The 16,437-nt window shown below is 39.3% G+C and overlaps 1 protein-coding gene across 1 annotated transcript in view; it reads right to left on the bottom strand.

Annotated features, from left to right (window-relative positions):
• Positions 1-273: 273 nt before the first annotated feature.
• Positions 274-16,437, bottom strand: part of sdccag8 (SHH signaling and ciliogenesis regulator sdccag8) — a 202,856-nt gene continuing 186,692 nt past the window's right edge. Inside the window, exon 11 of the mRNA XM_020537248.2 lies at positions 274-352. Within this exon, the coding sequence (XP_020392837.2) occupies positions 339-352 (14 nt within the window). The 3' untranslated portion in view covers positions 274-338. The remainder of the gene's footprint in view (positions 353-16,437) is intronic.

The raw sequence follows: 16,437 nt of genomic DNA, 5'->3' as shown, positions 1-16,437 counted from the left end.
CCTCTTCGACCTGTTTGTTTCCTCTCCACCTATCCTCTCCTCTATCCCTCTTCTATCCGCCTCCCACTCTCTCCCTATTTATTTCAAAACCCCCTTCCCCTCCCCCTTTTCTGATGAAGGGTCGAGGCCCGAAACGTCAGCCTCTCTGCTCCTATGATGCTGCTTGGCCTGCTGTGTTCATCCAGCCCTGCACCTTGTTGTCTCGGATTCTCCAGCATCTGCAGTTCCTACTATCTCTGATGCTATTTTTCAGATCTGTGTTGCCATCCAAACTTACCTTAATGGGTTGTTATCCCAAATCAAATTTGCAGTGTCAGGATTTCAGAAACCAGTAACTTTCAACAGCTATTAACTGAAAACAATACATCATAAGATTAGATGTTTTAAATTAAAAAAAATTCACTGCACAAGACTTAAAACAAGCAAACAGAAGTAACTGTATATTTTACAAACACATTTTAATACAAATATCTCAACAAGAGACTCCTTGTTTTCCTTCTATTTCCACCCAATTGTTCTCCTATATTTTAGAGGATTCTTTCACTTTTCTTGAGACCAAACCAAGGCATGCTACCACTTTCACGAATTCACTTTCATTCTCATTGAGGAAGGTATAGTGGAGATGTCAGAGGTAAGTTCTTTACACAGAGAGTGGTGGGTGCATGGAATGCACTGCCACGGTGGTAGTAGAGTCAGATACATTAGGGACATTTAAGCGATTCTTGGATAGGCACATGGATGATAGTAAAATGAAAGGTATGCAGGTTAGTTTGATTTTAGAGTAGGATAATAGGTTGGCACAGCATCGTGGGCCGAAGGACCTGTACTGTGCTGTATTGTTCTATGTTCTATTCTCCTCAATGTTCATAATATTCACTGAGCTATCCGATTTCTTGAAGTCTTTCCACTAACAACTGGCTGGGAAAACCTCCAAAACCTCTTGATTGTGGGTCAGCACAACTCAAGTATGGGCCTCCTTTCTTTTTTGCTTCATAACTCTAAAACCATCCATAGTTTCTAAAAGCCATTTGCTACTGTCTACCGTTCATGGCACATTCCCTCTTGTCTCAAAACTGCATCAAGGTTGACTTCAACTGCCTTTTTCAGCGGGACATCAAACAGATATCCAAATAAAAACCCTCCAGGTCACTCACCTGGAAGTCCCAGATAAGACTTAAACTTATTACCTCTAATTCCTAAATCTTCTCTTTGTTCTGGGGTACCATATGACTAAATTTAATCTCTGATTGACCCAGCTATGGATATCCCAAGCTGCATTTTACACAGCCCGACTGGGTATATTTTCAGCAGGTGGCTGTGTGGGGCACACAAAATATAGGTAGGTGCCTAGCCTACCACCTTTCCGCCTACCTCTGAGTTCACCCCAAGAGCACAGCTGCCGGGCAGGCAATGAAATCAGCAACCTAACCATCATATTAAACAGTTAAGGATCAATGAAGCTTGTTACAAAGCCAAATGACCTCAATAATATGCTGCCCACATATAATACTGACATAGTGGATGTTCTTGTGGGGTAGTGTCCCTACCTCTGGACCAGGAGGACTGGCTTCAAGTCCCACCTGCCCCAGAGGTGTGTCATAACATCTCTGGACAGATTGATTGGAAAATATATATAAACTAGCATGGGCAGGCAGGCAGGCAGCAATGGCAGCTGATTTAAAAAACATGTTTTAAATAGTCCAAAAGGAAGGGATGTACTTCACACTTTTGGAGTGTCGCCTCTTTGCTGATGATGTAATTCGCCCCTTTCTTTCTACCCACCTTCCTTCCTAAGAAAACACTCTGTGCCCTTTCCCTAAACTGGCCCTTTCCCTAAACTGGCCCAACTCTCTCTGCCAAATACCCACAATTTACTTCACTTTGGCAATCCACTGGGCTTTCTTCATTCTCCTTCCACTAGACTTGGCAACATCCACTAACAAGCTAGTACTGCTGACCAACCAGATCAGCTGGAAGCTGAAAGGTGGAAAGCCCACTCGCTACCACTTTAATTTGCACACAAAATAGTACGGCTGCAGTGTGGGCTTCCTATCAGTTGCCTGTGACTTTCTTTCTGGGTGGTGGGGACGAGCAGCCCACTGCCCTTAATTCCGAACTCTATCTCTACCAAAAAACTCAAAGAGATCATTTATTCTTCAGTGTTGAACAACTTCCAACTCTGACCTTACTAAATAAACATGGGCTACCCCTTGCATTGCAATTACTTTAGGCCTGTTTATCAGCATCTTCGTTTAATTTACATTTCATAAATTAAATTTCTAAACTAAAAAGGTTATACTTCTAAAACATATGAGTCACAAAATCAGACACTTTTGCAACAACATAATGTGTGGAAGACAGGAAGATTATCATTTAACCAAAAATAATTTGAATAGCTAGCGATTTTCACCCCTTCACTGTGCAAGTTGCAGAGCAGTCTAGAATTTTGTTTAAGATTTAAATCTCAGACTGCAGACTTTCAGAAAGAATTTACTTTTCCCATATTATCTCAAGGGTCAGTTCCTTACCAGAGAACATCAGTTCTGTTGCCCTATTTTCCCATGGTATACACTTCTATTTTTTAAATATTGCAAACCTCATGCTGCCAGCACCATTACCATGAAGCTGCCAATTAATTTACTTCTTCTGCACAGGTTAATTGTTTAAATCTTAGCAATTTTCCCATTTTCTAATAAGTAATTTTCTGCAATTTTCCCATTTTCTAATAAGTAATTTTCTATGTCCCAATCATATAAAACAAAATGTAGTTTTCCATCACATAACTAAAAACAAACCCTGCAAGCTACAGCAGCCATGACATTGCTCTCTCAGAATTAGATTGAGATTAATATGGCCATTGTTCCAAATGCCATGTACTTTGAGTAGATCACTATAATATCCTAGAAATGAAATAGTTGAGACATTAATTGAGCAAATCTGAAATTGCATCTACAGGATTCTGATGAAATTCTGAGATTTTCACAAGATTCTGACATTAATGTGCCCACACGTATTCCTGGTCTCGCTTGCACTACAGCTCTGCCTACAGTCCTTTTCTTACACTTAAGCCCAACTGCTTCGCTTTCTAGTTGGGCTGGCCTAAGTTTTCCAGCTGGATCCCACTCCTTGTTCACTCTACTCCTGCTCAAGTCTTGATTGTACTACCTGCCCTCTCATGTACAACAGCTTTCAGCAATGCAATCAGCTTTTTAAAAAAGTAGAACACACCTAATGTCTGCTGTGGTCTGATACTAGGTCTAGAGCTGACTCATTAGCTACTGAGCTTTGATCCTGAAATTCTAGTCTTAAGATTTCAATCCTCATTAGATGCTTTTAGGTAAAATTAAAGTTCAATTACAGTTGAGAGTTCCTTTTTATTGCTACGCCAAGGATCACATGGGGCTGAATTTCCCTGATGGCTTCAAGATCCTGCCATCAGTCTCAAATGGGCTCCTTAGCCCTGAATTGTTGTGGGGACTGTCACTCAATTTGATTTTCTGTTCCCATCACTTGAAGGATCAAATTGAAAATTCCACTTGGCCTCTGAAATTATGCCTTAACACATAATTTCCCAAACTATGCATCATGACCACCCCCAGCTCCCTAGGCCTTGGACTAATTTCTAATAGCTGTGAGGCCTTTAATTCCCTTCACTTTTTCTATGGTGGATGTAGCCTAATGGACAGTTCTTTGGGGACAAATTGCTGCTACAAAAACCTGTGGAAAGGCTTAGTTTTTAAATAAAAACTAAAACCTGCAGTTTAAACAATTCCCAATATGCTGAAGTTTCCCTACCACCTCCGCCACTCTCCACCCACCCTGGGATCATGTGAAGTCTGCAGCATTAAGGTGGAGTCACAGTGGGAAAATGATTAAGAACTGACTGAAAGGGTCTTTGAACTTAATTAGCTATCTGCCTCAACCTCCCCTCCACCCCCTCATCGCTCCCAGTACCACTTCCAGGAAAATAGCCCACAACCAGGTTTAAGCCTGAAGAAAGAAACGTTGGCTGGCTGTGTGAAATTCCCAGCCTGCCCACCATCATGTTTGAGGTTAAAAATTCAGCCTACGCATTGGCTGTAAGGCAAGAAGCAACCTAATTTTGACTGTACCTATACAAATGAGATGTTTTCCTTTCCAAGATATGTCAAAACATAAATCTTCTACGTTATCATTGCTATACCTGCTCAGGCCTATAACTAAATATTAACAGTAGTTCAGGTGCCAAACCTCCCATTGCCTTCTTGACTGGGTTCCTAGCTCACAGTATCTTTCCATCCAACCATGATGCAGCACCTTCTGGACTAGCTGAGACTAGATTTCACTGCCTAACAGAAGGGAGTCAGGAAGAACAAACAAACCCAGTTCCGTCTCCATAACCAAAGAACAATCAGCATCATCCTCAGGCCCAAGCCTGAAGCCACATCTGCTTTTTTCCCATTGACCTAGACAAAATCATTTCTGGAGCTATCCCTGTTTGGCATGGAGGCTCAATAGCACATAATGAGAAAAAGCAAAAAACAGAAATGAAGAACACATGTGTGAGTATGTAAAGGTAGAGGGATGAACTAACAGTGCTCCTCATACTGGCCTGGTTTGTGGCAGGCATCATCAATGTGAGTCTAGTGGTGAGGGTGCTTACCATTCTTTCTGACCCAGAAAACTTTGACAAGGTCATCATTGTCAGGAAAGGTTGAATCCAAGTACATAAACCAAATGCAATGCAAGCTGCAAGAAATCTATAGGGTGCACATACTTAAAGAAAGGTGTCCTGAGTGGGGGAATTTAACATGGATCACCAAGTAGGACTTGATAGTATCACTACCGACTGAGTTGGTTGAATGCAGAAGAACATTTTTATCAGACTGCACCTACAGCAAGCAGTGAGAGAAGCAGCTTCAGGAAAATAGCTACAGTACTTAATCTGATCTAACTTACCTGTTGCAGATACATATATCCATGAAAATCTTAGGAGCGCCCACCATGTGGAGACAGTCATTTCACACCCTTCATTATGTTGTGAAGCATCATCACTGTGCTAAAAGCGATAAATTCACATTCTAGATCTACAACTCACAATTCAGCATCCATGAGGTGTAATAGGTAACTTCATGTCCAGGCATATCCCTTATTCTTACCATTATCATCAAGCCAGAAGATTCAATGTGGAGTTCAGACAAATGTGCCAGGAGCAGAAGTACCCCTATACCTAAATATGAGCTGCCAATCTGATGAAGCTAAATCACAGGGGCATGCTAAAGAAAACAGGCAGCAATCTATAGGCAGAGTTAAGCAATTTTACAACAAATTGCATCAGATTGAAGGTTGACTGTCCTGCCACTTCCTGTTGTGCATAATGGTGGACAATTAAATAATCAATGGGACAAGGAGGTTCCAATGAACAACCCATTCTTAATGATGGTAAGAATGAGGCATGTGAGGGCAAATGACACATCAGAAGCTTTTGCATCTAAATATGTCAAGTGGATGATACATCTCAGCCTCCTCCTGAGATCTCCATCATCACTGATGTCAATCTTCAACTTAGTACATTCAAGATCGGCTTGGGGTGACATGGCTACAGAAGGTGAGCTGGCCCTCAACTTTTAAACTGGGATGGGCTCTCCACTTCTGCGTAAAATGCAGCTGAATGAAGCAGTCCACACACCATTCGGGCTTGGTTTGATAAACAGCAAGTAACATTCACACCACACAAGTGCGAGGCAATGACCTTCTTCAACAAAAGAGAGTTTAACTGCCTTCCCTTTATGTTCAATGTAAATTTCATCACTGAGTTCACTCCTTTCAACATCCTGTGGGCATTGACCATAAACCTATCTGGCCCAGCCATATAAATGCTGTGGCTACAAAAGCAGGTCAGTGGGAAAATGTTTTGCAGTAAGTAACACACCTTCTGACTTTCCCATCTACAAGGCACAAGTCAGGAGTGTGATTGAATGGTCTCCAATTACTTGGATAAGTGCAACTCCAACAATACCCAGAAAGCTTAAAGATGTCCAGAACAAGGCAGTCTACTTAATTTGCATCCCATCCACCTTAAACATTCACTTCCTTCACCAGTAGAGCTCACTGACTGCAGTGTGTACCATCCAAATGATGCACAGCAGCAATCTTTTGACAGCACCTTCCAAATCAGCAATCTCTACTACTATAAGAACAAGGGCAGCAGCACAACAGCGGGAACACAAACATAGCTGCCTGACTTGTCTTGTAACAGATGGTACTTGATCTCATCCTCACCAATCTATCAAGTCGCCCCAACATGGAACAATATCATCGTTTCTTTTTATCACTTGTGAAACAAAATAATGGAACTCTCTGCTTATTGGCATGGTGGGTCCACTTACAGCACATGGACAGCAACCGTTCAAGAAAGCAGCTCACCAGCAACTTCTCAAGGGCAACTAGGGATCAGCAATAAATGCTGGCCCAGCCAACATGAACAGATTTAACAAATGCATCTTTTTTTCAGAAGTTCAGGATTACATTTTACTAGCACCTTTCCAAGGGCCAATTACAATGGAAATAAATCTTGCTCTTGTCATCGATGCTCATTTCCCCAGGATGATCTCAGCCCTTTCACAGCTACATTTACCAGATTAGCACCTGATTGTACATGCATCTATGCATGCACCACCACTATATTCATCAATGCTACAGAATGCATCATACAATTGGTTTTGCTAGTTCACTACTTCTTGGATCCACTCAGCAGGCTCTTGCATATAATGGTCCAAGAAGGTGGCTACTCTTTCAATGGAAATGTTCATGTACTCATATGGCTGAGTCACACTAATGCTCATGTCATGAACAGCCTTCTCCATCTTCTGTGCAAGTCTGCAAAGCCTCAGGCAACTCTGCCAGAGGCCCACACTTCTCCCTTTGCTACTCCACAGACAACCAAATTGTAAATGACCCCTGGGTTTCCATTTCTGACCAGGTAAATATGATTGCAGCACTCAAGATGGGAATTGTTCTACCTCCATTGCATGCTCCATGTGACACTAGTTCTAAACTCTTAGGTTTCACTGCATGTACCTGTACAGGTGAAAGGGAATGGGGATATTAAAGACAGTGAGAGGAACTGTGCTCTTGACAGCATTCAGATTAAAGTGAGGACTGACAAGACTGGAGTGACAGTATTGGGACACCATAAGAAGCGGAGAGTCGGGGACTTGAACCACAGGGGAAAGGGATATATGAAACATTTGGGGAAGTAAATTCTGGGACTTGGCAGCACAGTGCCCAGATTTGTAGCTTTGACACATTAAAATTAACTTTGGTAACACAGTGCAGAAAAACAGCCACATCCTGGAGCGGGGCTGTGAGTGTTACAGCCTGACAACCTCGGATACAGTTGAAGGCTGAACATTTGGATGGTTTAGATGTAACGTTCAACATGATCTAGCATAACTGGAGGCATTGGTCTGTGATACTATAGCATTTGATAAAGATGTGAATCTGAGGCTTTTGAGACTTCTTAAATAGTGGCAATGATCTTTTAACAAAGACCCTCTTTCCTGCAGTCAGCAAATAGTGTTGAGGTCTATCAACAGTGGATGCTGGGAGTTCAGAGGTTGGCAGAGTGGCAAGTGAAAGGGCTGTCTCATGACAGCATTGGGGAGATCAGGGCTGTGGAAACACCTGGAGCAGGAGGGCCTGAATACATTAGGAATGAGAACTGGTGGGTTTATGATGACGAAATGGGGAGATTGTGTGTTGCTTGTTGCCCATTCTATAATCTCCTGACTGAGAACAAGCCCTACTTCCACTTTATGGATTCTGGGTTTAAGTTGGCAGGGTGGATGTTGCAAATAAGTAAAGTTATACTGCATGAACTTCAGTCTCTATTCATTAATTTTCTCTACTAATGAAATAAGTATTGCCAAATAAAAAAGTCAGAACATGAAAACACCTGACTTTATGTATTTATTGCAGCTACAGGAGTGAGAATTTGCCAGACACAGTAATGGCAGTTCCTTTATAATTATCACAAGCTTCACATTGAGAAAGAGAACACTCAAACAGTCCAGGAAAAATTAGTAGGGAAGCCCAGGTAAAGGCATACCTTTGGAAGTCTAATTGTGAATGTTGAAAAAAAGTGACAGGTCCATGCAGGAACAAGGCAATGGAGTAGATCCTTCAGTAAAATAAGTAGGTTAATGATAAGGGTTATTTATTTATTTACAGTGATTTATTTGAGGATTTGGTTTGTATGTTTATGCACCTAATTTGGTTTTTAAACATTTATGATTTTTCTTCCCCCTCCTAAAAAATAGATTCTACAATTTATTGGTGACAAGGGTGAACATCCTGTAGCTCTGGTGTCACATATGGCTTTCTAAACGCCATCAATCATCACTCAAAATCTACACAACTATTGGCGCTTTTTCAACTCTTGGCTAGCTTGTCTTGTTTGATTTTTTTGGGAGGAATATAGTTGGTGAAGTCCTGATTCATCATTACTTCTTCCTTCATGGATATCAGTATTATTAACTAGCTCTGAAGCTAAATCTCATGCTGTTTCTTTCATTGCAACATGCATAGTACAGTATAATTTGACAGTTCCATTCCTGACCATTTCAGTTTGAAGAATGGAGTAAAACAGGGCTATGTCCTGGTACCCACTTATTCGATATATTCTTCTTCATGCCACTGAATTTTACCTTCCCTACAGAAATGAGAGGAGTTTTAATCTATACTAGGTCAGAAGACAAGTTTCATAATCAAACTAGATTTAAAGCAAAGAGAAGGGCAGCACAGTGGTTAGCATTGCTGCCTCACAGTACCAGGGACCTGGGTTCAATTCCAACCTTGGGTGGCTGTCTGCGTGGGTTTCTGCTGGATACTCTGGTTTCATCCCACAGTCTAAAGATGTGCAGGCTAGGTGGATTAGCCATTGTAAATGGGAGGTGGGGGTCAGAGGGATAGTGTAGGGGCTGGGTCTGGACGGGGTGCTCTTCAGAGGGTTGGTGCAGACTCAATGGGCCGAATGGCCTCTTTCTGCACTGTAGGGATTCTGTAATTCTCTGAAAATATAGCTCTTGTTGATCAAAGAACTCTACTACTCTGATGATGCTGTGCTACTCGCCCCCAGGGAAACTTCAGATACAATGATTAATGGGTTGTCTGTCCCGTGCCTATATTTTGTTCTACTTTACATCAACAATTAACTGTGAATACACAGCAGTGTGTCATATTTCCAACCTTGGTCATATCAAACAACTCCTGGCTGGAAGTTGCTAGCAAATTCTGATACCTTGCATTCACAACAACAGACAATCTGATTCTCACAAGAAAGGGAAATGCCATCTTTTTCCATGTGTGCTTTGAGAGTCGCTCAAACAACAAACTGATCCTTAGGACCAAGATGTTGGTTTATGAAGTCTGTGTTCTCAGTTCCTTGTTGTTTTGCTGTGACATTTGTGTGACTTACAGCTGTCAAATAAGAAGGTCAACAATTTTTATCACAATGTCTACAATGCATTCTTAGCATCTTATGGAAGGTCAGAATCACAAAGATGACAGTCCTTACAAATCGCCCAAACATGTTCGCACCGATCAAGCAGGGATGACTTTGTTACTTTGGACACATTTACAGGAAGGAAGATGGGCGCTTTCTCAAATGCATTCAATATAGGGAGGAAATGAGAGCCAGGAAACCAGAAGATCACTGAAAATTCTCATAGAATATAGAGATATACAGCATAGAGAAAGAGCCTTCAGTCCATCGAGTCTGTTTCAGCCAAACACAGTAACCTAACTATTCTAATTCCATTTACAGCACTTTATCCACAGCCTTGAATGCTTGAAATCGCAAGTTCACATCTAAAAACTTCTCAAATGTTATGAGAGTTTCTGCCTCTACCACAGTTACAGGCAGTGAGTTCCAGATTCCCACCACCCTCCAGGTGAAAACATATTTTCCTCACATCTGATCTAATCTTCTGCCCCTTAACTTAAATCCATGGTTCTGATCATTGATCCCTCCACCAAAGAGCAAAGTTGCTTCTTTTTTACCCATTCAATGTCCCCCCATAATTTAATACATCTCAATCCTGTCCCCCTCTATCTCCTCTGCTCCAAGAAAATCAACTGCAGTCTATCCAGCCTCTCTTCATAACTAAGACTCTCCATCCAAGGCAATATCCTGGTAAATCTCTTCTGTACCCTTTGCAGTGCAGTGACATCCCTCCTATAATGCTGATTCTAATACTGTGCACAATATTCTAGTTGTGGCCTAACCAACATTTTATACAGTTCCAGTATCACTCCCTGCTCTTAAACTATATGCTTCACCTAATAAAGACAAATATCCTATATGCATTCTTTACCACTTTTACTACCTATTCCAATATTTTCAGGAGCAAATTACTTCAGATGCTGGAATCTGTACTGAAAACAACAAATGCTTGAGATCACAGCGTGTCAGACAGCGTCCATGGACAGAGAGCAAGCTAACGTTTCAAGTCTGGATGACTCTTCAGACTCACTGTGGTCTCCAGCATTTGTTGTTTCCACTACTTTCAGGGATTAGTTAATGTACACACTAAGGTCCCTCTGACCTTTGGTGTTTCCCAGGGTCCTACTATTCAACATATATTGCTATATATTTTGCCTTGCCTTAGGGTCCATAGAATCCATAGTACAAAAAATTGGTCCTTTGGCCCACTGACTTTGCTTCAAGGAAGTGGGGCATGGAGTCACTAAAAATCGATTTCCACGCATGGAGTACATTAGTCAAATGGCAACATTACTTATGGGCTAGTGTGAGCCACCATGACGATCAGTGGCCACATTGGTTTGGCAACAGATGACAATACTGAAAATGTCTGAAGGTAGGACCCAACAATGACACGATAAGCAACTCATAGTCAACACTTGTGGAAGAAGCTGACTCTCATAAATAGGTCTCATCTGCCATCAGTAAAAGTGCAACTATCCCATTATCAATGGATTTGTCGCAAGACTGGCATCTTAAGTAAATGAAAGGATGTTGACAAGTATCAGTAAGACATATACTATTAATGGGAGTAGGGATTTAAACTTGATGATCTGGACACATGATGGTTCTATGACATTTCTGACATGTTAAATGGGTGCCTGAATCTCCAGTTTGTCAGTCAAAAGTTATGAAATCAACATTGGTTAGAAATGTGCCAACCTGCACATTGGTATGAGAAAAGACATCAAGGGCCATATTCATACGCAAATAAGGGCTGACATCTGTTTGCATCATGAGCTGGGTGCCTTAAATGCACCCCACAATTAGGCTGACTGACTTCAGAAAAAATTGATCTCTTTGCAACCTTTAGAGGGACAATTGAAGGCTGAAGTCAATAGCTTAAAGTTTAAAAAATCTTGAACTTGAAACCTTACATTAATAAGATGTGTAGCTAGCTGCAAGCTATCACTTACTGTCTTCCAAATCTCAACCCTGAACTTACTCTTGCAGGCCATGTGAAAATTACTTTGCCAGATAAATTTAACATGCTGATAGGTTAAAGAAGTTTGAACTAAATTAAATTAATTGAAAATTAAATGCAAAGTGCAGTACACTGAGTTTCAGTAGTATTTAAACACTCACTTTTGAAACTATCTGTAACAAAGCTGTATAATTCTGGTATAAAGTCAAAAGCAAAAAAAATGTGCTTATCAAAACCAGACTAAAAACATATGTACTCAAAATGTATCTCTCTCTAGAAAACGCATTATTGGGTTGCTGATTTCTGAAAAGCTGCATGTCACAGTTTAAACTGTATATAAAGATGGAACATAACTCCACAAACTAAACTAGAAGCACTAATACATCAACTAATACACTACTTATTTAAAGTGGCAACCTTCTGGTTCCAGTCTGCACATCAGTCGCACCAATGTGTCCTCTTACAGTCTGCTAGTTTCTGTCAGCAACTGTTAACAATTGCTTTAAAAAAAAAGCCAAGTAGAATGTGGGGTGAGCCAGACTAAATCCACTTGGGATACGATTATCTAAAATCTCTTTGACCCTTCATCTTTACCCATTAACAAAAAATACAACACACAGAACTGAAATACAGTTGTCTTTTATTTGAGCTTGGTGCTCAGGAGACAGCTAAATAGTGCACTGCAATTAGGGGCACATTAGACCTGAAATTCAGTATTTGCTGCATTCGAATAAAAATGACACAAAAGATAAAATGAGAATTCATTCCTACGTGATGGTGAGGATATTTATTCCAATGCATAGTGTTGATGCCCTAGAGAGCATTTACTGCATACCCTTATTAAATGGTTATACATGAAGCTCATTTAGAATTGCTAACCCATACACTTGCACAATAAACACTTTCCCATCATCTGTACAACCTAAAGAAATGTTAGACTGCTCTCGATGTAGTTAAGGTAATGAATGTGATTACTGTAAATGCCTATAATTATATTATCTCCCTTTCATGGCAAATACTGTTTATCCGAGTTTAAAATCTCTTAAAACCTCCCTCAAATGTGCACTTGATCTTGCAAAAAATTTTTTACTTTGTATGGTCACCAATTCCCCACCTTCCAACATCACTTATTTTGTAAAATACTTAGTATCAGATCTTATGAAAAGGAGGGTGAAGTAAAGGTAAGTTACTGTTGAGATTGAACAAATTGAGCTAACCTTGCAAATTCCAAGTCAAATTTCAAGTAGGTATAATTATTATAAATATATTTAAAAAGATGAATTTTCACATTTGAATGATAATCTCAAAAACTGAAATGTCAATTATAAAATATTCAGAAACTCAGGAACTGTTTCAAAAAGAGGGACAATCTCATAATAATTAGAATGAAATGCGATGTACAACCAACCTGCAGTATGACAACTGACCAGCCCAGTGTTGTAGGCTGTATCACATTCTTTGTAAAATAACTTTTGTTTCAAAATGTGGTTAGTGTAAATAGCTATTATTAGTATTCACATTCACAAATAACAATTCACTAAAATATTTTTTAATAAAACTTGAAATATTTTATTTCAACATTTATTCCAATTAATTACACCAAATTATTTGTGGTGGGTAGTTAGCGCTTGTGTATAATCAATCCAAATATAAAATGGAGGTATAGTAAGCTATAATATTTCCAGCAATATATTAAGGACACTAAATACCATGCTGCTTAATATATAATTTATTTGTAAGGTTCTGCTTGCAAACTCAATGTTATGATCGGTTTTGTATTCATCATCTCACTTTTAATTATTTGCATACAGTATGAAATAAGAAAACATTTACTAAAATTGTAGTTGTGTGGGTTATTGTAAATGCACAAATCACTTGAATATCTCCCATGTATTAACAGTGAAGCAGCTTTCAGCTCACGAGCTGTTCTTCATCATCTTGAACCTGTCTTTGAAAATCACTATTTAAATTATTGACAGACATTATCCGAACCAGAGTACATTCCAACCGCTTGTTAATTTAAATTTCTATTTCTCTTCCCCATTTTAAGTTTAAAATGTACGTGGATTCTTGTTCTATTTGGAGTAGCTATCCTGTATCTTTGCAGATTATTCGCAGTTTGTTGTACATGTGTGAAAAGGTATAGCGTTTAACAAACAACCTAAGAAAATTGTGCGCAAACAGATACCTAGTTCAGTGTTGTCTGAAGCAAGATTGTATACCTTATGTGCAGATCTCAAGTAAAAGAACACAATAGAGCACAATGCAAGGCCAAAAAACATACACTGAACAGGAAGTAAGAAATTGGGAAGGTGGGGTGCAAAGAGATCAAATAGTTCAAATAGATCAACAGTTCTCAGTATTGAAAAGCTATTCCTGAAATGCATTTATACACTGCTGAAAGCACTAGGATACCTCCTTTTCACAGGATTACCTTTAACACCACAACACATGGCTGATTTCTCACTATTGTTGTTACTCTTCTCTATTTAAATTTTAGCATTTAAGAAAAGCTGCCAAATAAAAAAAAGTAAAAGAAAAACATTTAACAAACATCTGAAATCAGAAACCCTTAAGAAGATCACATAATAAATTCAAATTTTCAACTTACTACAGGCTGAATCAGTTTCTTTTCTGACAAGTGCACCTATTCAGATATTTTATCTGGCACTTTGACATGATCAGAACTCTGGTGGATAACCAATTTGGGTCACTGACTTCTCAGTTCCTCCTTCCACAGTTGCAGCCATATCTGTCGAGTATTTTTAGCACTTTTTATTTTTATTTTATAATATAATAAAAACATACTTAAAGATCTTGAAAGAAGAAATATAACACATCAATTCAGTTAGCCAAAACCTCATCATAAATGCAGAAACTTTTGTATGTCCAAATTTTTCATTTTATCAACATTCAGCTCTATTTTCAGGACTTTGTAATTCTTGTTTACAATTAACCCTTTGCATAATATTCCCCACCCTGCCAAATGGGTCTCTGTCCTTGCATCCTATGACAGCACATCCTTCATTGCCATTGACCTCTGACATTAATATCATTGGTGTCAAACAGCAAGTACTGCTCACAAACAATGCCACGGGGATCAGCCATTTCCTTAACTAATCTACACATTAGCAATTCTCCCTGTGTCATTGAAATTGCTTCTGAGAAATAATAGCTTTCTATGTTATGCAGAAATATATTCCAAGTGTAATTCTTAACTTCAGGCATTGCAATTAATTGCCAAATTTGGAACTGTCAAAGTTTTTTTAAAATCACAAGGTCAGTAAGATGATCAAGCTGTAAAGGCAATGATGGTAAAATGGCATGAAAAAGATCATGCAGTGTAAAAAAATCTTCATGTACACAGACTAGAATTGCTCAATGTTCAGTAACCTTGGCAACAACGAAATACTGTGGAGCAATAAATCACTTATTATATGCATTGTAATATGGAGTGGGACTGCTGGCTAAAAGGAGGGGAAGGCTACATTTATTCCAACCACTTTTAGGCACAGTACAATATCATATAACCTTTCTCACAACTAACAACACTTAATGCAATTTCCCAGAAATAGCCACATTACAAAAAGAGCTCATTTCTGAACAGATCTAAGTGGCAACAAGTCACTTGCCACAATCATTTCTATCTAAAAATGTTATCTTTCGTTTACCTCTGTTATATCAAAGAAAGCCAGCCGTTTCCGGCTGTTCTTCTAACTTTAGTAACTAATCAAACTAATTTCTAAATAGAGGAAAAGGGCACATGCATAGAAACACCACTGTCTTCAAGTTCCCATCCAAGCCACACACCATCCTGACTCAGATTGATATTATTGTTCTTTCACTGTCATTGGATCAAAAATTTAGAACCCCCAACTAAACAGCATTTTCTGATGAAGGGTCTAGGCCCGAAATGTCAGCTTTCCTGCTCCTCTGACGCTGCTTGGCCTGCTGTGTTCATCCAGCTCTACACCTTGTTATCTCTATAAACAGCACTGTGGTTGTATTTACACAAGCTGGACTGCAGCATTTCAAGAATGTACTCAGCCACACCTTTTCGAAGGCAATCAGGAATAGGCAACAACCGGTATTGGCAGAGATGCTTACATCCCAGGAACAAGTGTAAAACATATCTTCACTCCAAGTAGTTATCATTCTAGATAATTCAACAATTAGCCTAAGGGTGAATCTTTGGAGACTATCTTTTGATAAGGAGTACTAGCAGTTTGGATGCTTGTAATATGTAGGAGAGAATTTCACAATGTATTTTTGGCATTAATGATTTGCCTATTTAATTTGGAGGTAGAAGTGAAATTGCATTTGATGCAATGTAGTTTCAATCACATGACGCTTACATATTTCAAAGCCAGCTCAATAAAACTAACAAAAGAATGCATTGTATAGATTGTAGATAAAAAGATACTATGGTGCTTTGAATGCATGATTTTTGGGAGTATATAACTTGAAATGTAATACACTTTCTACAACATGTATTTAGAACTAACAGATAAACCTGTGGATGGTACTATCTTAGAGCGCATCACTGAATATTCTGTAGAATTAAATATGTATGATAACATGAGCAATGAGCAACTGTAAATGCTTGACCTAAACAGCCAATTATAATAAGTGAACCTAAACAATGAATGTTGGCAGCTATCCATCCATGGCTAGTGTTACAGTTAAACAGAATGCTGCTTTCAGCTAATGTCCATGCACAAGTGCTTCCCAAAGGATAACCATCAAGAGTGCGATCCTAGACTGATCATTTTTTTAACCATTTTCTAATCTATGTGGTGAACCCTAAATTTACCTCCGCTTATACCTTCCCTTCCACTTCATATACCCTGCCAATACAGATTGCACCTGGTATCTTCTGTTCTTCACAGCACATTGCATACTCAGCAATGCATTCAACAACTGAGCCATCAGGATGGTCTTGAAAATGTATTAAAGTTAAATTTCATTTTAATGTCATGTACAAAAAATG

Source organism: Rhincodon typus, chromosome 9 (assembly GCF_021869965.1).
Source record: "Rhincodon typus isolate 14 chromosome 9, sRhiTyp1.1, whole genome shotgun sequence".
Classification (NCBI taxonomy): Eukaryota; Metazoa; Chordata; class Chondrichthyes; order Orectolobiformes; family Rhincodontidae; genus Rhincodon; species Rhincodon typus.
This window is presented reverse-complemented; position numbering and strand designations above follow the sequence as displayed.